The 18,875-nt window shown below is 48.3% G+C and overlaps 1 protein-coding gene across 1 annotated transcript; it reads left to right on the forward strand.

Moving 5' to 3' along the window:
* Positions 1–16,100: 16,100 nt before the first annotated feature.
* On the forward strand, positions 16,101–17,399 carry LOC127332662 (uncharacterized). Its single transcript, XM_051358977.2, has one exon. The coding sequence runs from the start codon at positions 16,346–16,348 to the stop codon at positions 17,138–17,140; it is 795 nt and encodes a 264-aa protein (XP_051214937.1). The 5' UTR covers positions 16,101–16,345; the 3' UTR covers positions 17,141–17,399.
* The last annotated feature ends 1,476 nt before the right edge of the window (positions 17,400–18,875 follow it).

The raw sequence follows: 18,875 nt of genomic DNA on the forward strand, positions 1-18,875 counted from the left end.
GAACCTGATAATGTTGTCGATGAAGAAGGGGATGCCTTGGGCATCCCCCAGCTTAGATGCTTGAGTCTTCTTGAAATATGCAGGGATGAACCACCGGGGCATCCCCAAGCTTAGAGCTTTCACTCTCCATGATCATATTGTATCATCCTCCTCTCTTGATCCTTGAAAACTTCCTCCACACCAAACTCAAAACAACTCATTAGAGGGTTAGTGCATAATCAAAATTCACATGTTCAGAGGTGACATAATCATTCTTAACACTTCTGTACATTGCACAAAGCTACTTAAAGTTAATGGAATAAAGAAATCCATCAAACATAGCAAAACAGGCAATGCGAAATAAAAGGCAGAATCTGTCAAAACAGAACAGTCCGTAAAGACGAATTTTTCAGGTGCACCATACTTGCTCAAATGAAAATGCTCAAATTGAATGAAAGTTGCGTACATATCTGAGGATTACTCACGTAAATTGGCAGATTTTTCTGAGTTACCTACAGAGACTACTGCTCAAATTCGTGACAGCAAGAAATCTATTTCTGCGCAGTAATCCAAATCTAGTATGAACCTTACTATCAAAGACTTTACTTGGCACAACAATGCAACAAAATTAAGATAAGGAGAGGTTGCTACAGTAGTAACAACTTCCAAGACTCAAATATAAAACAGAAGTGCTGTAGTAAAATCATGGGTTGTCTCCCATAAGCGCTTTTCTTTAACACCTTTTAGCTAGGCGCAGAAAGTGTGAATCAAGTAACATCAAGAGACGAAGCATCAACATCATAATTTGTTCTAATGATAGAATCAAAAGGTAACTTCATTCTCTTTCTAGGGAAGTGTTCCATACCTTTCTTGAGAGGAAATTGATATTTAATATTACCTTCCTTCATATCAATAATAGCACCAACATTTCGAAGAAAAGGTCTTCCCAATATAATGGGACAAGATGCATTGCATTCAATATCCAAGACAACAAAATCAACGGGGACAAGGTTATTGTTAACCGTAATGCGAACATTATCAATCCTCCCCAAAGATTTCTTTGTAGAATTATCAGCAAGAATAACATCCAAATAACAATTTTTCAATGGTGACAAGTCAAGCATATTATAGATTTTCCTAGGCATAACGGAAATACTTGCACCAAGATCACATAAAGCATTACAATCAAAATCATTGACCTTCATCTTAATGATGGGCTCCCAACCATATTCTAACTTCCTAGGAATAGAAGTTTCAAGTTTTAGTTTCTCTTCTCTAGCTTTTATGAGAGCATTTGTAATATGTTTCGTAAAGGCAAAATTTATAGCACTAGCATTAGGACTTTTAGCAAGTTTTTGTAAGAACTTTATAACTTCAGAGATGTGACAATCATCAAAATCTAAACCATTATGATCTAAAGCAATGGGATCATTATCCCCAACATTAGAAAAAAATTCAGCAGTTTTATCACAGGCAGTTTCAGCAGTTTTAGCAGGTTCCGGGAGTTTTGCAGGCTTTGCATTAGAAGTGGAAACATTGCCAACACCAATTATTTTACCATTGATAGTAGAAGGTGTAGCAACATGTGAAGCATTAGCATTTCTAGTGGTGGTAATAGTCCAAACTTTAGCTATATTGTTATCTTTAGCATTTTCTTCTTTTTCCCACCTAGCATGCAATTCGGCCATCAATCTTATATTCTCATTAATTCTAACTTGGATGGCATTTGCTGTATAAAATGACTTAATATCTTTATTTTCATTAGGCATAACTTTCGATTTCAAAAGATCAACATCAGCAGCAAGACTATCAACTTTAGAAGCAAGTATATCAATTTTCCCAAGCTTTTCTTCAACAGATTTGTTAAAAGCAGTTTGTGTACTAATAAATTCTTTAAGCATGGCTTCAAGACCAGAGGGTGAACTCCTATTATTGTTGTAAGAATTACCATAAAAATTACCATAACCATTACCATTATTAGAAGGATATGTCCTATAGTTACTAGAATTATTCCGATAAGCATTGTTGTTGAAATTATTATTTTTAATGAAGTTCACATCAACATGTTCTTCTTGGGCAACCAATGAAGCTAACGGAACATTATTAGGATCAACATTTGTCCTACCATTCACAAGCATAGACATAATAGCATCAATCTTATCACTCAAGGAGGAGGTTTCTTCGACAGAATTTACCTTCTTACCTTGTGGAGCTCTTTCCGTGTGCCATTCAGAGTAATTAATCATCATATTATCAAGAAGCTTTGTTGCGGCGCCTAGAGTGATGGACATAAAAGTACCTCCAGCAGCTGAATCCAATAAGTTCAGTGAAGAAAAATTCAGTCCTGCATAAAAGGTTTGGATGATCATCCAAGTAGTCAGTCCATGGGTTGGGAAATTCTTGACCAAAGATTTCATTCTTTCCCATGCTTGGGCAACATTCTCATTATCCAATTGCTTAAAATTCATTATGCTACTTCTCAAAGATATAATTTTAGCAGGAGGATAATATCTACCAATGAAAGCATCCTTACATTTAGTCCATGAATCAATACTATTCTTAGGCAAAGATAGCAACCAATCTTTAGCTCTTCCTCTTAATGAGAAAGGAAACAATTTTAATTTTATAATGTCACCATCTACATCCTTATACTTTTGCATTTCACATAGTTCAACAAAATTATTAAGATGGGCAGCAGCATCATCAGAACTAACACCAGAAAATTGCTCTCTCATAACAAGATTTAGTAAAGCAGGTTTAATTTCAAAGAATTCTGCTATAGTAGCAGGTGGAGCAACAGGTGTGCATAAGAAATCATTATTATTTGTGCTAGTGAAGTCACACAACTTAGTATTTTCAGGAGTACCCATTTTAGCAATAGTAAATAAAGCAAACTAAATAAAGTAAATGCAAGTAACTAATTTTTTTGTGTTTTTAATATGGAGAATGCAAACAAGACAATAAATAAAGTAAAGCTAGCAACTAATTTTTTTGTATTTTGATATAGTGCAGCAAACAAAGAAGCAAATAAAAGTAAAGCAAGACAAAAACAAAGTAAAGAGATTGGAAGTGGAGACTCCCCTTGCAGCGTGTCTTGATCTCCCCGGCAACGGCGCCAGAAAAACAGTCTTGATGACGCGTAAAGCACACGCCCGTTAGGAACCCCAAGAGGAAGGTGTGATGCGTACAGCGGCAAGTTTTCCCTCAGTAAGAAACCAAGGTTTATCGAACCAGTAGGAGCCAAGAAGCACGTTGAAGGTTGATGGCGGCAGAGTGTAGTGCGGCGCAACACCAGGGATTCCGGCACCAACGTGGAACCTGCACAACACAACCAAATTACTTTGCCCCAACGTGACAGTGAGGTTGTCAATCTCACCGGCTTGCTGTAACAAAGGATTAGATGTATAGTGTGGATGATGATGTTTGCAGAAAACAGTAGGAACAAGTATTGCAGTAGATTGTATTTGATGTAAAGAATGGACCGGGGTCCACAGTTCACTAGTGGTGTCTCTCCCATAAGATAAATAGCATGTTGGGTGAACAAATTACAGTTGGGCAATTGACAAATAAAGATGGCATGACAATGCACATACATGTTATGATGAGTAGTGTGAGATTCAATTGGGCATTACGACAAAGTACATAGACCGCTATCCAGCATGCATCTATGCCTAAAAAGTCCACCTTCAGGTTATCATCCGAACCCCTTCCAGTATTAAATTGCAAACAACAGACAATTGCATTAAGTATGGTGCATAATGTAATCAACAAATACATCCTTAGATATAGCATTGATGTTTTATCCCTAGTGGCAACAGCACATCCACAACCTTAGAACTTTCTGTCACATCGTCGATTTAATGGAGGCATGAACCCACTATCGAGCATAAATACTCCCTCTTGGAGTTACAAGTAATGACTTGGCCAGAGCCTCTACTAATAACGGAGAGCATGCAAGATCATAAACAACACATAGATGATAGATTGATAATCAACATAACATAGCATTCAATATTCATCGGATCCCGACAAACGCAACATGTAGCATTACAAATAGATGATCTTGATCATGTTAGGCAGCTCACAAGATCCAACAATGATAGCACAATTAGGAGAAGACGACCATCTAGCTACTGCTATGGACCCATAGTCCAGGGGTGAACTACTCATACATCACTCCGGAGGCGACCATGGCGGTGAAGAGTCCTCCGGGGGATGATTCCCCTCTCTGGCAGGGTGCCGGAGGCGATCTCCTGAATCCCCCGAGATGGGATTGGCGGCGGCGGCGTCTCTGGAAGGTTTTCCGTATCGTGGCTCTCGGTACTGGGGTATTCGCGACGAAGACTTTAAGTAGGCGGAACGGCGGAGTCGGAGGGCTGACGAGGGGGCCACACGCTAGGGCCGCACGGGCCCCCCTTGGGCCGCGCCGCCCTAGTGTGGTGGCGCCTCGTCGCCCCACTTCGTTTCCCTTTCGGTGTTCTGGAAGCTTCGTGGAAAAACAAGCCCCTGGGCGTTGATTTCGTCCAATTCCGAGAATATTTCCTTACTAGGATTTCTGAAACCAAAAACAGCAGAAAACATCAATTGGCTCTTCGGCATCTTGTTAATAGGTTAGTGCCGGAAAATGCATAAATATGACATAAAGTATGTATAAAACATGTAGGTATTGTCATAAAACAAGCATGGAACATAAGAAATTATCGATACGTTGGAGACGTATCAACCACATGTTCTCTTTCTCTCTCTTTAGACCACCACGAGAGGCAGCGACGGAACACTCGAGGAGCACAGCGCCGGATGGGTTGCCGCCGTCACCAAGCACGCATCAGGAGGCCGCTGGGGATGAGAGCCGCAGCTGAGGCCGCTGCCGGGCACGCTCTGGGAGGGGAGTCCGCTGCCCTCAAGCACGCGGCCGTAGGGGTGGCCGCCACCGGGCACCTGAGAATGAGGCCGCAGTTTAGGCCACCGCCGGGCTTGATTTGGGAGGGCAGTCTGCCGCCGTCAAGCATGCGGCCGCAGGGGAGGTTGCGGCTGGGCACGCGAGCACGCGGCCGCAGGTGAGGCCTCCACCGGGCATGAACTATGAGGGTTGTCCCCGCCGTCAAGCATGCGGCCGCAGGGGAGGTCGCCGCCGCGCACTCTCTCGGAAGGAATTTGCCGACGTCAAGCACGCACCAGAGGAGGCTGTCGTCGACGAGCGACTAAGGACACGACATTCGCTGGGTAGCGCGCGGAGGCCGCCGCCGCCGAGCACGCAGGAGGAAAGCGCCGCCGAGCTTGCAGCCGAGAATCCGCCGTCGGCAAGCCGCAAGCGTGAGGAGAAGGCTGCGGAGTCGAGCTCCAACAGGCTATAGCCGTGTGCGCGGGGAAGCTTCCCTTGTCGAGCGCGACGAGGAATCCGGTGACCGGCGAGTTCACTGCCCCAGCCAATTATTACCGACTGAATCTGGCAATTAGGTTTGACTAACCTGTCAATCAAGCTTATTTAATATGGTAATTATAATTAATTAACCTAATAATTAGACCCTAATTAATATGTCAGCCATTATCCTGGTAATTCTTGATTAATTAGTGGAAATTGCCACATTAGTTAGATCCTAGTTTACATATTAATCCTGACTAGTTACCATATTAACTAGATCCTGGTATTTTTTTTTACTGGTGATTCACCATTGTTGCAATTTCTCTACTTAATCTGGCAATCGAGTAAAATGTATCAGGCATTGTTCTAGTTGATTTGGCGATTATGTTTTTCCCAGTAATGAATTGATGGTGTGCGGGAAAAAAAAACTAGTTGGAGCTAGCAGCAACAAGCTTGTCTACTTTTTTTGGCATCTTTGAGCACCACCTCATGGTACAAGGCTTTTTGGCAGCATGTCGGTAGAAGTTGCATGTGGGCTTGCTTTAGGGGGCGGTAGGACCGGGGGTGCTACGTGGTATAAATGCCAGCGGGGTACTGCTTTTTTTGTGACGTGAGGATGGGGTACTAAATGCTGCATATGCGCTGCTAATTAAGATCAGTTGGGTGGGGTCACGAGAATCCGCCGCACGCATCCGCATTTGTGCAGCGCCGCTGCGTAGTGCGGTCCAACATAGAACTACCATGATTTTGAGACGAAGACGAAACTAACACAAGAGGCCTCATGTGAGAAGAACCATGTTAGATATTTTGCTAGAGTAGCAAGAGTAATAACAACGATGAGAAAACAATAAGCAAGATGATTCTTCTATAATGACTCAGCTGGAAGGAGCTAGACATGCGTCGTACGTCATCTGGCCCTAAGCTCCCAATCAAGAAGCTTGAGAGCCATGGCTAAACCGTAGAACTACTTATGTGGTGGCTTTTAGTTGGAGAATAAATCAACTCAAAAGGCCTAATATCAAAGGACCAAGGCCAATATTTTGTTATAGGAGGGAAAGCAACGCAGTGGAAATGAAAATCGTGACAGGATGTCCTCTCATGATTTGCTCAGCGCGAAGCAGTTAGACCTACGCGGTAAACCGTCCCTCGATATAGGTGTACTTTTCTCACGCAGACTCTGGCAGCCTGTCCAACCCAATAAACAATTCAAGTCCTTCTGTTGCATGAACACGCATGCATGGTGTGTTCGCATATGTGGCCATCTTTTCTACCCCAAAACAGATAGAGAATCGTAGCCATGGCAAGCGTGAGTACGTTTGACGGGCACTAATAATCTGGACAAGTAACCATCGCAGCTAAGCTACTAATTAATGGCGATGGCTTAGCTTAGACATGTATATGGCGGTCAACTTTCCCGGAATTCCCATCCAAGTAAGATAAGGCGGCTTTGCTTGAGCCAGGATTCAGCTCCTCCCCTGTTGCTTCCAGGAAAGGCCTGGTCGATGCCACAACCACACGACCGGGACTCGTTCGTTCACCCGATTCGCTGGCGTTCGAATTCGATGGCTTGATACCGGCCGGAAGTGGAAAGGGACAGCCATCCAGCCAGGGGGGTCGTCCAACGAACAAACCGCTATACCGAACGAACCTCCCGGCCGTGGTCCACCCGTTGGACTCCGATGGGGTTCCGATCGGGGGCAGGCACCTTGGCCTTGCCCTCCATTGCTACTTGCTCCGAGCATATCTGTATGTCGCCGTCAAGCTATCCGCCGTATCGGCTGGGAGCCTGGGACCGGTCGAGGAGCACCGTGTGACACGCTCTGGGCATACGGTCCACGTTTCCTGGCTGAGGACGGTTGGGTGCGGCCAAATGTGTCCCCCGATCCGGCGATGTGTCCTGCGCCAAACCAGGCCACAAAGTTAAGGAAAATGCTCTAGATCACCCGGAGGATCCGTTCGTGCTATCCTCCGCCTCCGTTGCAAGCCACGTGTCCTATTGGGCCCACAACAACCGGTCTTTATCTTCTCCCTGTCGTAGTTTGAGGGAAAACGATACCTCAATCAGAGGTTCGGTTACGTGTATATAGGAGGCAGGAAAAGCCCCTGCCGTGGCTTACAGAAGGAGTCGAAGAGGAGTCCGTATTGGGTTGGTATACATACCATACCTGTATACGGATACAGATTACAAGTCTAACAGCCCCCCTTAAGCTAAACCTCGAGACAGGTTTAGATTATGCTTAAACTTACCTAATAACATAACAGGCAAAGGTTTAGTGAACCCATCAGCTACTTGATCTTTATTCGAGATAAACTTGACATCTAACAACTTTTTGGCAACACGCTCCCGAACGAAATGATAGTCAATTTCAATATGTTTTGTCCGAGCATGAAATACGGGATTGGCAGATAAATATGTGGCGCCAAGATTATCACACCATAAGCATGGTGTGTCCAATAGAGAAACACCAAGTTCCCGAACTAATGCTTCAACCCAAATCAATTCAGCTGTTGCATTGGCAAGCGCCTTGTATTCAGCTTCGGTGCTAGAACGAGAAACCGTAGCTTGTTTGCGAGCACTCCAAGAAATCAAGTTTGGTCCAAAAAATATGGCAAAACCTCCCGTAGAGCGGCGGTCATCAAGACAACCAGCCCAATCAGCATCAGAAAAAGCACTGAGAAGTGTAGATGAAGATCTCTGGAATGTGATACCAATATTAAGTGTGCCTTTGACATAACGCAAAATCCGTTTTGCCGCTGTCCAGTGAGCAGTAGTAGGGGCATGAAGATACTGACATACTTTATTTACTGAGAAGGCCAAATCAGGACGTGTCAACGTTAAGTATTGAAGGGCACCAACAATGCTGCGATAATTGGTGCTATCCTCAGAGCCAAGAGGAGAGCCATCGGTCAAGGATAAGGAATCTTTAGCAGACAGTGGCGTAGGCATGGACGTACAATGAGTCATATTGACACGAGCTAACAGATCAGCAGCATATTTAGCTTGAGTAAGAACAAGACCATGGGCAGCACGAGTGACTTCTATGCCAAGAAAGTAATGCAAATCTCCCATATCCTTAATTGCAAAATTCTCGTTCAATTGCCGAAGTAACACAGTAATAGCATGATCTGTTGAGCTAGTCACAATAATATCATCAACATATATGAGAACATAGATGGTGATACCTGACTTGGCATAGAGAAATAGGGATGTGTCTGCTTTAGAAGGAATAAACCCAAATTCCTTCAATTTAGAACTAAGACGAGCATACCATGCACGAGGAGCTTGCTTTAACCCATAAAGAGCTTTATCAAGTTTGCAAATATAATGCGGAGCACGTGGATCTTCAAAACCCGGTGGTTGTTTCATATAAACTTCCTCTTCCAGAACGCCATGTAAAAACGCGTTCTTGACGTCTAGCTGGCGTAAGCTCCATCCCTTAGACACAGAGATGGCTAATACAAGTCTGATAGTAGCAGCTTTGACCACTGGACTGAATGTATCCTCATAATCAAGCCCATATCTTTGTTTAAAACCTTTTGCAACAAGGCGTGCTTTATAACGATCAATGGAGCCATCAGACAGTCGCTTAATCCGGTAGACCCATTTACAATCAATGAGATTTTGGGTGGAGCTTGGAGGTACAAGATGCCATGTTTTATTATGCATAAGAGCTCCATATTCTTCCTCCATGGCATGTTTCCAGTGGACATCAACGAGAGCCTCTTGAACATTGCGAGGTTCCCCTGTAGACGTAAGCAAGCCATAGCGAATAGTTCCATCGGTATAAATTTTGGGATTTTTAATACCTTTCTGAAGACGAGTACGCGGTGCAGGTGGTTCAGGCGCAGGAGAGGGCCCAGAATTGTTTTCCGCAGAGGATCCTGCTGAGAGAGAATAATCTGGCACATGGGATCCAGTCGGGCTGAGTGGTGGCGAACCAGCCACAGACGATTGGCGGGAGACGTCCCTGCACCCGCCGCTGTCCTCGTCAGTCGCGGAACCATGCGCGCGTCCACGGGCGCGAGGCGACGCGGGGGACCCAGTACTGTCGGCCACGGCCGGGTCCTGGGACGAGCTGGTATGCGTACGTTGGCCGGATGAGCTGGAACCCCGCGACGGAGATCCTTCCTGGGCTGAGACATCACGGACAGTGCTAGTTTCTAGACCAGAATCTGTAGGGATATCTTCCTGAAATCCAGTGCTGATCATTGCTTCATCACGATCAATTGATGCATCATCTAAACATATTATTTCATGCTGAATAGCTGGTTCTTGCAAACAGGCAGGAGAGGAGACATCCTCAGAAATCTGGAGAGGGTTAGTGGTAGATATAACAGGCACATTATCATCGAGATGCACACCCTCAGTAGATGTTGTGGAAGACAGTTTTGAAGGCAATAAAAGGATTTCCGCTCGTAGACGGGCACCGGCATTAGGATGTAGAGATTCGAACGGAAAAATATTTTCATCAAACACGACATCACGAGAGATATAAACTCGTCCAGTAGACACATCAAGACACTTAACTCCTTTATGCAAGGGACTATACCCTAAAAATACACACCGTTTGGAACGAAAAGCAAGTTTCCGTTGATTGTAGGGGCGAAGATTGGGCCAGCAGGCGCAACCAAAAATACGAAGAGAGTCATAATTAGGAGTGACCTGAAGTAGCTTTTCTGTAGGAGTTGCAAAATTGAGCACCTTAGTAGGTAGCATGTTGATGAGAAACGTGGCAGTGAGAAAAGCTTCATCCCAAAATTTTAATGGCATAGAAGCGTTGGCAAGCAAGGCAAGACCAACTTCAACAATATGACGGTGTTTGCGCTCAGCCGAACCATTTTGTTGGTGAGCATGAGGACATGAAACATGATGTGTAATGCCTACTTTTTGGAAAAATCCATGGAGTTTTTCATACTCACCACCCCAATCAGTTTGCATAGTGATGATTTTGCAACCAAACTTTCGTTCAACAAGTTTTTGGAAATTGAGAAACACTTGATAGACATCCGAACGCTTTTTGAGCAAATAGATCCAAGTAAACTTACTATAATCATCAATAAAGCTTACATAATATGAGTGCTTGCCAACAGAGACAGGAGCTGGACCCCATACATCAGAAAACACTTGTTCCAAAGGAACAGTGGATACACTAGTAGAAATAGGATAGGGCAATTGGTGACTCTTAGCTTGTTGACAAGGATCACACACATAAGGATTTATATCAGGAGAGTACTCTAATTTATTTTTCCGAAGAATTTGCTGAACGACAAAAGAAGATGGATGTCCTAGACGACGATGCCATGTAGATGAGGAAGGCTTGATGGTGAGGAAGGCATGCTTGTGAGATCCCGTAGATATTGGAACTAGAGGATAAAGACCATCATGACAAGGACCTCTAAACATGACGTGCTTCGTTGCCTGATCCTTGATCAAAAAGAAAAAAGGGTGAAATTCAACGAAGGCATTGTTATCTAGGGCAATTTTATGAGTGGACAATAAATTTTTGGAAGCATTAGGTACATGGAGGATGTTTTTAAGATGAAAAGAGCTATGAGGGGTGTGCAAAATCGAATGACCAATATGCTTAATTGTCATACCTTGGCCACCAGCATTATGAACTTGATCATGTCCTTGATAAGTATCACGAGTGTGTAACTTGTTTAACTCGCCAGTAATATGATCTGTAGCACCAGAATCCATGTACCAATTTGTGTCCACACCGTATGCACCTTTGCGATCAGTGTTGTAATCATCATCATCCTCACGGTCAGCGTAGCGCCACCAACATTGATTTGCAGGGTGACCATGTTTCTTGCAGATTTGGCACTCAACATCTTGAAACGGAGTAGCTACTCGACCACGACCACGCCCCCCTTGGTTGCCACCACGGCCTCCCTGGTGGCCACCACGGCTTCCTGGAGGTGTATGGTACCGATCATTGGGACGACCCTGATTGTGGCCATTGGGGCGACCACGAGAGAGGTTGTGACCACCACTATTGTTGCCACGGTAGTCACGATAATCACCATAGTGGCTGCGGTAGTCGCGGTAGTCATTGCCTCCTCCACCATGGTAGTCTCCTTGAGAGTTGCGATATTGATCATAACCACCACGAGGAGTTGTGGGACGAGTGGGACGGCCACGTCCACGAGCCGCAACATTGGCGGAGGACTGAAAAGGGGAGGCATCTTGTCCAGTTTCCGAGAGCATGGACTGGCGCTGATCATAGGCAGTGAGCTGCGAGCACATATCAGCGAGCGTAGTACTAGGGACAGCGTTGATAGAAGCAACAAAGGGTGTGTAATCACCTCCTAAGCCATTAAGGATATAGCCTTTGAGTTCATCATCATCAATTTTCTTCCCAGCTGCTGCAAGTTCCATGGCGAAACCCCTCATCTTGGTGATGTACTTATCTGCCTTCATGTCCAATTTCTTGGTGTTAGAGAGAGAGCCACGTAGAGTATTAATCTGAGCCTTGGACTGCGAGGTGAAGAGCTCAAGAATTGAGGACCAGGCCTCAGCACAATGCTCAACACCAAGAACGTGAGTAAGGATGTCGGCGGACAGAGTCTTGAGGAACCAGCTCAAAACTTGTTGATCTCGTGCAACCCACGAGGCATAGGCGGGATTGGGAACCGTTAGTTGTTTCTTTTCTGCATCTTCAATATCCAGGGTCGTGGGCGGCGCCTCGTCAGAGCCGTCAAGCAGCCCCATGACGAGCGCACCGCGGACAGCGGGAAGAACTTGCATCTTCCAGAGGAGGAAGTTGACCCGCGTCAATTTTTCTGTGGGAGGCGCCCCAAGGGCAGCCGCCATGGCAGTCGTCGTGGAGGAGGACGCCATCGGGAGGAGGGTGGGCTTTCTGAACGTCACCTACGATCGGGATCGAGGGGATCGATTCTTGATGAGGAAACCGATCGAAATCAGCAACTTATTTTCTTCTTTTTCTGAGATCGGCCGATCGGGCAAGATCGATCTGGGTTATGCGTGGGCTTTTCTTTTCTTTTCGATCACGAGCTAGACGAAGGAAAAGGCAGCTCTGATACCATGTCGTAGTTTGAGGGAAAACGATACCTCAATCAGAGGTTCGGTTACGTGTATATAGGAGGCAGGAAAAGCCCCTGCCGTGGCTTACAGAAGGAGTCGAAGAGGAGTCCGTATTGGGTTGGTATACATACCATACCTGTATACGGATACAGATTACAAGTCTAACACTCCCTGCGTTAATCGCCTTCTTCCTCGGTGAGCTACAGGTTCCCAAATTATTTTCTCCGATGCTCCTCTCTCCTCGAGAAACAGAGCTTGCTCGCCGGCGGCGTCACCTCGACGAGGACGCCCGCACCGACCGACCCACGGGGACCCGTCCACCTCCGTGAGCTCGTCGGGCCGCCGGCCACCATCTAGGCGAGCACGCCCGCGCCAGTGGTGCCACCCCTTGGGAACATCTCCCTTGTCCTCCCAACTCACCTCCGTGAGCTCGCCCCGCCGCCGGCCAGCATCTCCGCGACCATACCAGCGCCGGCCCATGGGGACATCTCGCTCGTCCTCAACCTCACCTCCGTGAGCTCGCCTCGACGCCAGCCGGCGGCCATCTCGGCAACCAGGCCCGCGCCGCCCCATGGGGGCATCTCCCTTGTCCTCCACCTCCGTGAGGTCGCCCCATCGCTGGCCGCCATCTTCATGATCGAGGAAGGTCGCCCTTGAGTCGCTGCACTCTACCTCGGCGAGCTCGCTTGTAGAAGTCGTCGCCATCCATTGTAGCAACCGCCGCCCATTGTAGGCAGCCGCCGACGCAGCTTGTAGCACTCGCTGCCGCCCATTGAAGCAGCCGCGGCCGCCATTGGTACCAGCAGCCGACGCCGCTTTGTAGCACTCGCCGCGGCCTGTTGTAGCAGCTGCCGCCGCCCTTGGTAGCAGCAGCCGCCGCCTGTTGTAGCAACGGCCGACGACCTTGGTAGTAGCGCCCGACGCCGTAGCAGCGGCCGCCGCATATTGTAGCCTTGTAGCAGACACGGCCGCCCTTTGTAGCAGCACAGCCGCCGCTTGTTGTAGCAACGGCCGACACCCTTGGTAGCAACGGCCGACGACCTTGGTAGCAGCGGTTGCCGCCTATTGTAGCAGCCGCAGCCGCCCTTGGTAGTAGCAGCCGTCGCCTGTTGTAGCAACGGCCGACACCCTTGGTAGCAGCGGCCGACGTCCTTGGTAGCAGCGGCCGCCGCCGCCGCTGTAGCACTCGCCGCCGACTATTCTAGCAGCCGCCACGCCCTAGGTAGCACCCGCCACCGCCTCTTGCAGCACCCGCCGGTGGACAACTAAAAACTACGAGGCGTCCATCCCGCAGCCTCGCCTCCCATCGTCTAGCGGCGCCGGCGAGTCCCGTCACTTCCGCTTCCGGCAGCGCCCACGACAGATGGCTCACAGCTTGCGGCAGCCACGGGCGGCGGCAAAGTGCATGGGCACCTACAGGGCAGCCATGGCTACACGTTAGGCGGAGGGGAGCTCCATGCGATAGAAACATGGCAGCATATGGAGGTGAGATGGAAGAAAACCTTCGTGTGTGGACGAGAAAAGTCAAGGAAGGGCTCCGCACGTGGTGGGACCTGCTGGTTTCCAGTGTCGTAGACATGACACAACAGACCGAGACGCGGGTTCTCATCCAACGGATCAATCGAACGGCTGGCGACCCGGAGGATCGGCGCGTGGGATCCCCCGGGGGACGCTCAGCACTCGCCCAAAGTTAAGCGGGTACGCACACATGCTAGTCACAAATTGGCGTCAGTTCAGCTCAGTGGGCGCCTCTGTGTCAGTCGGTCACTGGATGGTTGTGCCACGGGACGATGTGTCGATCTCAGCGTGGTTTTACCGACCTGGCCTCCTGGTGTGTGTGGCTGTAACATTGGTAATTGGTGCAAACCCTGCATTCAGGCCATCTCTAGCAGCCCGATCTAAATAACTCGAAGCGATCTGTTTTAATCAGAGGTACATAGTACATACAGTAACAAAGATACTCCATCCGTTCACAAATAAGTGTACGTGTGTCATGCGGGGTTTTCAAGATAAATTATGAAGTGAAGTAAAAAAAATGCATTGGAAAGATGCATCTCTCCTCTTTAATTAGTCCACCTCTAATGAACTAAGTGCTTGTAGAAAACAAGGAGAACATATGCTCAATTTTATTGGGTTTGATTTCCGTGCAATGAGAGAAGCAATTAAAGTGCATTGGGAAGATATGGGTACACTCTTTTATAGACAAAGTTTAGAGCTAGATGTCCACTTATTTGTGAACGGAGGGAGTACAAATGAAGAATCTAGCGGTCCAACGCAAGCAGAACAACGTGCACGGATCGAGCAATTTCGGGCTTAAATTTTGGCTTGAAATGCTTCTGCGTGGACGAGACGTGGACCGCCTACGTGTCCTCTAGCTTCCCACCTGAACCCGCCTGACAACATCTACAGGGCCGCTTCTCCTTATGCACGCGTGCTAGTACAGGCGGTGGCTCTGGTCTTTCGCTCTGCGCCGCCATCAGTGGGTTGTTTCACCCTCTGCAACAAAATCAATGACATGCGTGCGAGTGGACCATGGGCAAGTCATGGCCCTACAAGAAGGCAAAGAAGAACCACAGTGCAAGCTCCTCGCGGTCAGGCAGCCCTCCTCGGTGAGACTGTTAATACATTCTCGTGGAAATGGCATATTCGCTACACGAGCACATGCTCTCCATAGTGTGGAGTTACGTCCACCTCTCCACCAGCCGGTACCTCAACTAGCGGAGGGTGCCAATGTAGGGTGTAAGCGGACTGAGGAGATCTGGCATCATCGGGCGCTGTTGTTGCCCGATCTTCGTGCCAACCATGCCTATGCCATCAACTCGTATGCGTTGGACACCTTCAGGCGCTGGGAATGGGACCTACGACGCCACACGGGCTTCCTAGGCAACGAGGACATGGACTACGGCACATCACTTGAGGACATGTAGCTGTTACCCGCCGTCAAGGAGGAGCCGATCGTTCGTGAGGAGCATAAGCATCTAGAGACCGTGAAGACGGGGGGATGAACTCCCTATCCAACCACTCGACATTTTGCGCGAAGAGGCTCTCAAGCTCGCCATGACGCCATGTACTTTGTGGCCTGCGCTTGCGCTGTCCCATCCGACAGCAACAACTCTACCTCTGGCATTACCGATGCTCACATGGCCCACGCCGGAGTTCATCGACATGTCGACCAATGATGATGAGGAATAAGCTGCGGGCTCAGCGCAGACCCTAGATAGGGTTTCTATCTATTTATTTTTTTATTTTTTATTTTTTACTTTCTCTATGTAAATTGTGTTTTCAATATTTCCAGATTTTATATTTTTTTAAAGAATGGGTCTTGCGTGTCAGTAGTAACAAAATTGCGTCTGTTCAGCGGGCACCTGCGTGTCACGGTGGTCACGGGACCCTGGGTCGACCGGTCGATTTCAGGTTTCTGTTTTACCGACCTGGTGTGTGTGGTTGTAACTTTGGTGCAACCGTGCAGCGGCGCGGGCAGGTCGGGACACCGTTGACGCCATCGCCGGAGATTGGTCGACGGGGACTGCCGTGGCAGGGAGGTCCAACGAACCAACCCACCCGATCGTCGAACCCGGTCAGGACATGGCTGCTCTGCTCAGCCCCGCTCCCGTCAACATTTTTCAAAACCGTCGCCATCCTCGCTTTCCCTCCACAGTTTGTTCGCTCACCTTCCCCTCCAAACCCAGTCCCCCCACAAGGCCTCAAACATTTCGTTCCGTCCTTCTCCTCCCTCTCGCTTATCCTCTCCGGCGTCACGCCCCCGTATAAGTAGCCGCACGCACTCCATTACCTTAATCCCCAGCTCCAGCTTAAATATACTCCCGCACGCCTGCCTGCCTAGAAGCTCGCGCGCGACGACGAGGAAGGGGCAGACCAGATACCAAGAAAACCACTAGCCTGCTCTTCTTTGCAACACAGAGAAGGAAGCGATTCTTGGAAACCAGAGACATACTATGGCGGTGACAGGGACGACGGTGGCGGCGGCGGCCACGATGCTGGCAGCGCTGGCGGCGATCTTCCTCTCCTTCGTGCTCTGCTTCTACATATTCCTCTGCGCCAAGCGGTCCCGCGGAGCCGCGCCGCCGCCGCCCGGCAGCGGCTTCCTCGCCCACCTCCGCTACTTCTTCTGCGGGGGCAACGGCCTCGCCGCCTCAGGCGACAGCACCAACGCCGCCGTGTGGTACTACGACGGGGGCCTGGACGAGGCGTCCATGGCGTCGCTGCCCAGCCGGGCGGTGGCCAAGGGCGAGGCGATGCACTGCGCGGTCTGCATCACGGAGCTCGCCGCCGGGGAGGCCGCGCGCGTGCTGCCGCGCTGCGGCCACGGCTTCCACGTCGCCTGCGTCGACATGTGGCTCAAGTCCCACTCCACCTGCCCGCTCTGCCGCCGCCCCGCCGTCGACGCGCCGCCCATGCCGCCGCCGCCCGTGCAGGCGCCCGAGGCCGACCAGGAGGCGCCAAACTTCCCCACCAACGTCCTCTTCTTCGGCTCGCAGGACGACGTCAGCACCGGCAACGCGCAGCAGCAGACGCTGCCCGCCCTCACCATGCCTCCTCCTCCTTCTCCTTCGGCGCAAGAACCGGCCGCCTCCGGGCCGCGCGGAATCAGGCGGCTTCTCGGGTGTGGCGGCACATCGCCGCCCCGGCACCAAGAAGACAACGCGGTTAGGGACATAGAGATGGGGCTCACCGCCGGCGGCGACAACAGCTCGTCGCGGCAACCCAAGACACCAGCAGCCTCTTGTTGACGCTCCGCCGGCAGCAACATGGTGGACCCCTGCTTCCTTCCTTCCTTCCTCCCAACTTAATTTTGTGCCGTCTTGCTTGCGTGCCGTCATCGCAAGTTTTCCTAGCTTGTGCTCCGGTTGCTACAATCTCCAGAGCAGAGTAAAAAAACTGTACAGATTCTTGTAGATTTTCGATGTATATTGTGGATAGAATGATCATGTTCAGGCATGACACCACCACAAAGAAGAAAACAAAAAAACAGAGCTTCAAGTTTGCATACATTTTGCTCTTCTTCCGTGCCATCGTTTCTGCAACTTGCGAGCGGTCAATTCAGCAGCACTACGCACTAGCGACAGCAACCCATACCGTTATTCCAGTTACTTCCATTCTCTGTCCTCGTTGTATCTGCAACTGCAAGCAGTATTTTTCTCTTTTTCGCGAACATAGGCAGTACTACTAAGAGTATTTTTTTCATTTTTTCTTTGAAACGGAGGTAACTTGGAGTATATTTCTGAAACCCACTACAAGTAGTATATTCAGTTATTCAACGAGGCATGACACCACAAGGAGAAAACAAAAAAAATAGAAGCTTGAAGTTTGCATACATTTTGCTGTTCTTCTTATTCCGTGCCATCGTTTCTGCAACTTGCGAGCCGTCAATTCAGCAGTACGCACTAGCGACAGCAACCCATACCGTTATTCCAGTTACTCTGTCTCTGACTACTTCTATAGCTGTATTCTCTGTCCCTGGAGTGTACTAGTACAACTGTAATCAGTATTTTTCTCCTTTTACAAACATAGGCAGCACTACAAGGAGTAGATTCCTGAAACCCACTACTAGGAGTAGTATATTCACCCAGCCTAACTTGCTGTCCTGCTCTTGTCTCTCTTTGACCGCCGGCTTGCCAATGTCAAAGTTGTGCCAAAATCGCCACACATCTCTCCCCAGAACGCTGCACCTGTCAGGAGCTAGCGACCTCGCACGTACGCGCCAAAACTGGAGATTTGACAGGAGATAAGCTGAGAAGAACATGTAGGACTGCACCTAGCTTCTTCTCCAACTCCACAAGTGCAGCACCACATTATCAACCAACAGTCCACCATAGCCACCTGATTCACTCAACGGTTTAAACAACAAAACTCCTGAAACAAAAAATATCAGTCAGGATTCATTAATCCATTTTGCTAGCAGCCTGGTGTTCGAAAATAAGCTGGTTGACTTAACAAGATACTAGTTGAGTTTCCTTTTTATTTTCATCTCTTTTCCCTTTTTAAGGGAAAAAATCAGAGTTCAGGTGGGCTCTTCGCCCTCCGTTGTTTTTGCTCAAAAAAAAAAGGAAAAAATCCAGAGCAGCCTCATATAATCGAGCCAGGATTCCTTCTGCATAATTATAGTTCATCATCCATTAATCCATGTTGCTTGCAGCCTAGTTGCTCGAAAAGAAGTGGGTTGACTTGAAAGACAGCTGAGTTCCCTTCTTCTTTTAATTTTTTAAGGACTCATGATAGTTGAGTTAGCAGGAAGCATGGTGCTGCCGGGCAGTTGGCCAAACAAGCAACAAGGACAGCAAAATCAACCGAACAATTGGGCGATAGCTGAGCTAATCGCTTGCAAATTAGTTATATGACGATATGATGCTAGCACCCAATTTTCCCTTTGGCGAAAAGTATATATGTTAAGGAGAAGGCCCCATGGCGTAGGAAGAAAATTCTGGTTTGCTTGGGCGAGCGAGTCACCAGCAGCGCTGCCTCCAG

This window comes from Lolium perenne, chromosome 2, assembly GCF_019359855.2.
Source record: "Lolium perenne isolate Kyuss_39 chromosome 2, Kyuss_2.0, whole genome shotgun sequence".
NCBI classification, from domain to species: domain Eukaryota; kingdom Viridiplantae; phylum Streptophyta; class Magnoliopsida; order Poales; family Poaceae; genus Lolium; species Lolium perenne.

What these genes read in the sequence shown, in the direction of transcription:
- LOC127332662 (XM_051358977.2), top strand. Translation starts at nt 16,346, where the DNA reads ATGGCGGTGACAGGGACGACGGTGGCGGCGGCGGCCACGATGCTGGCA.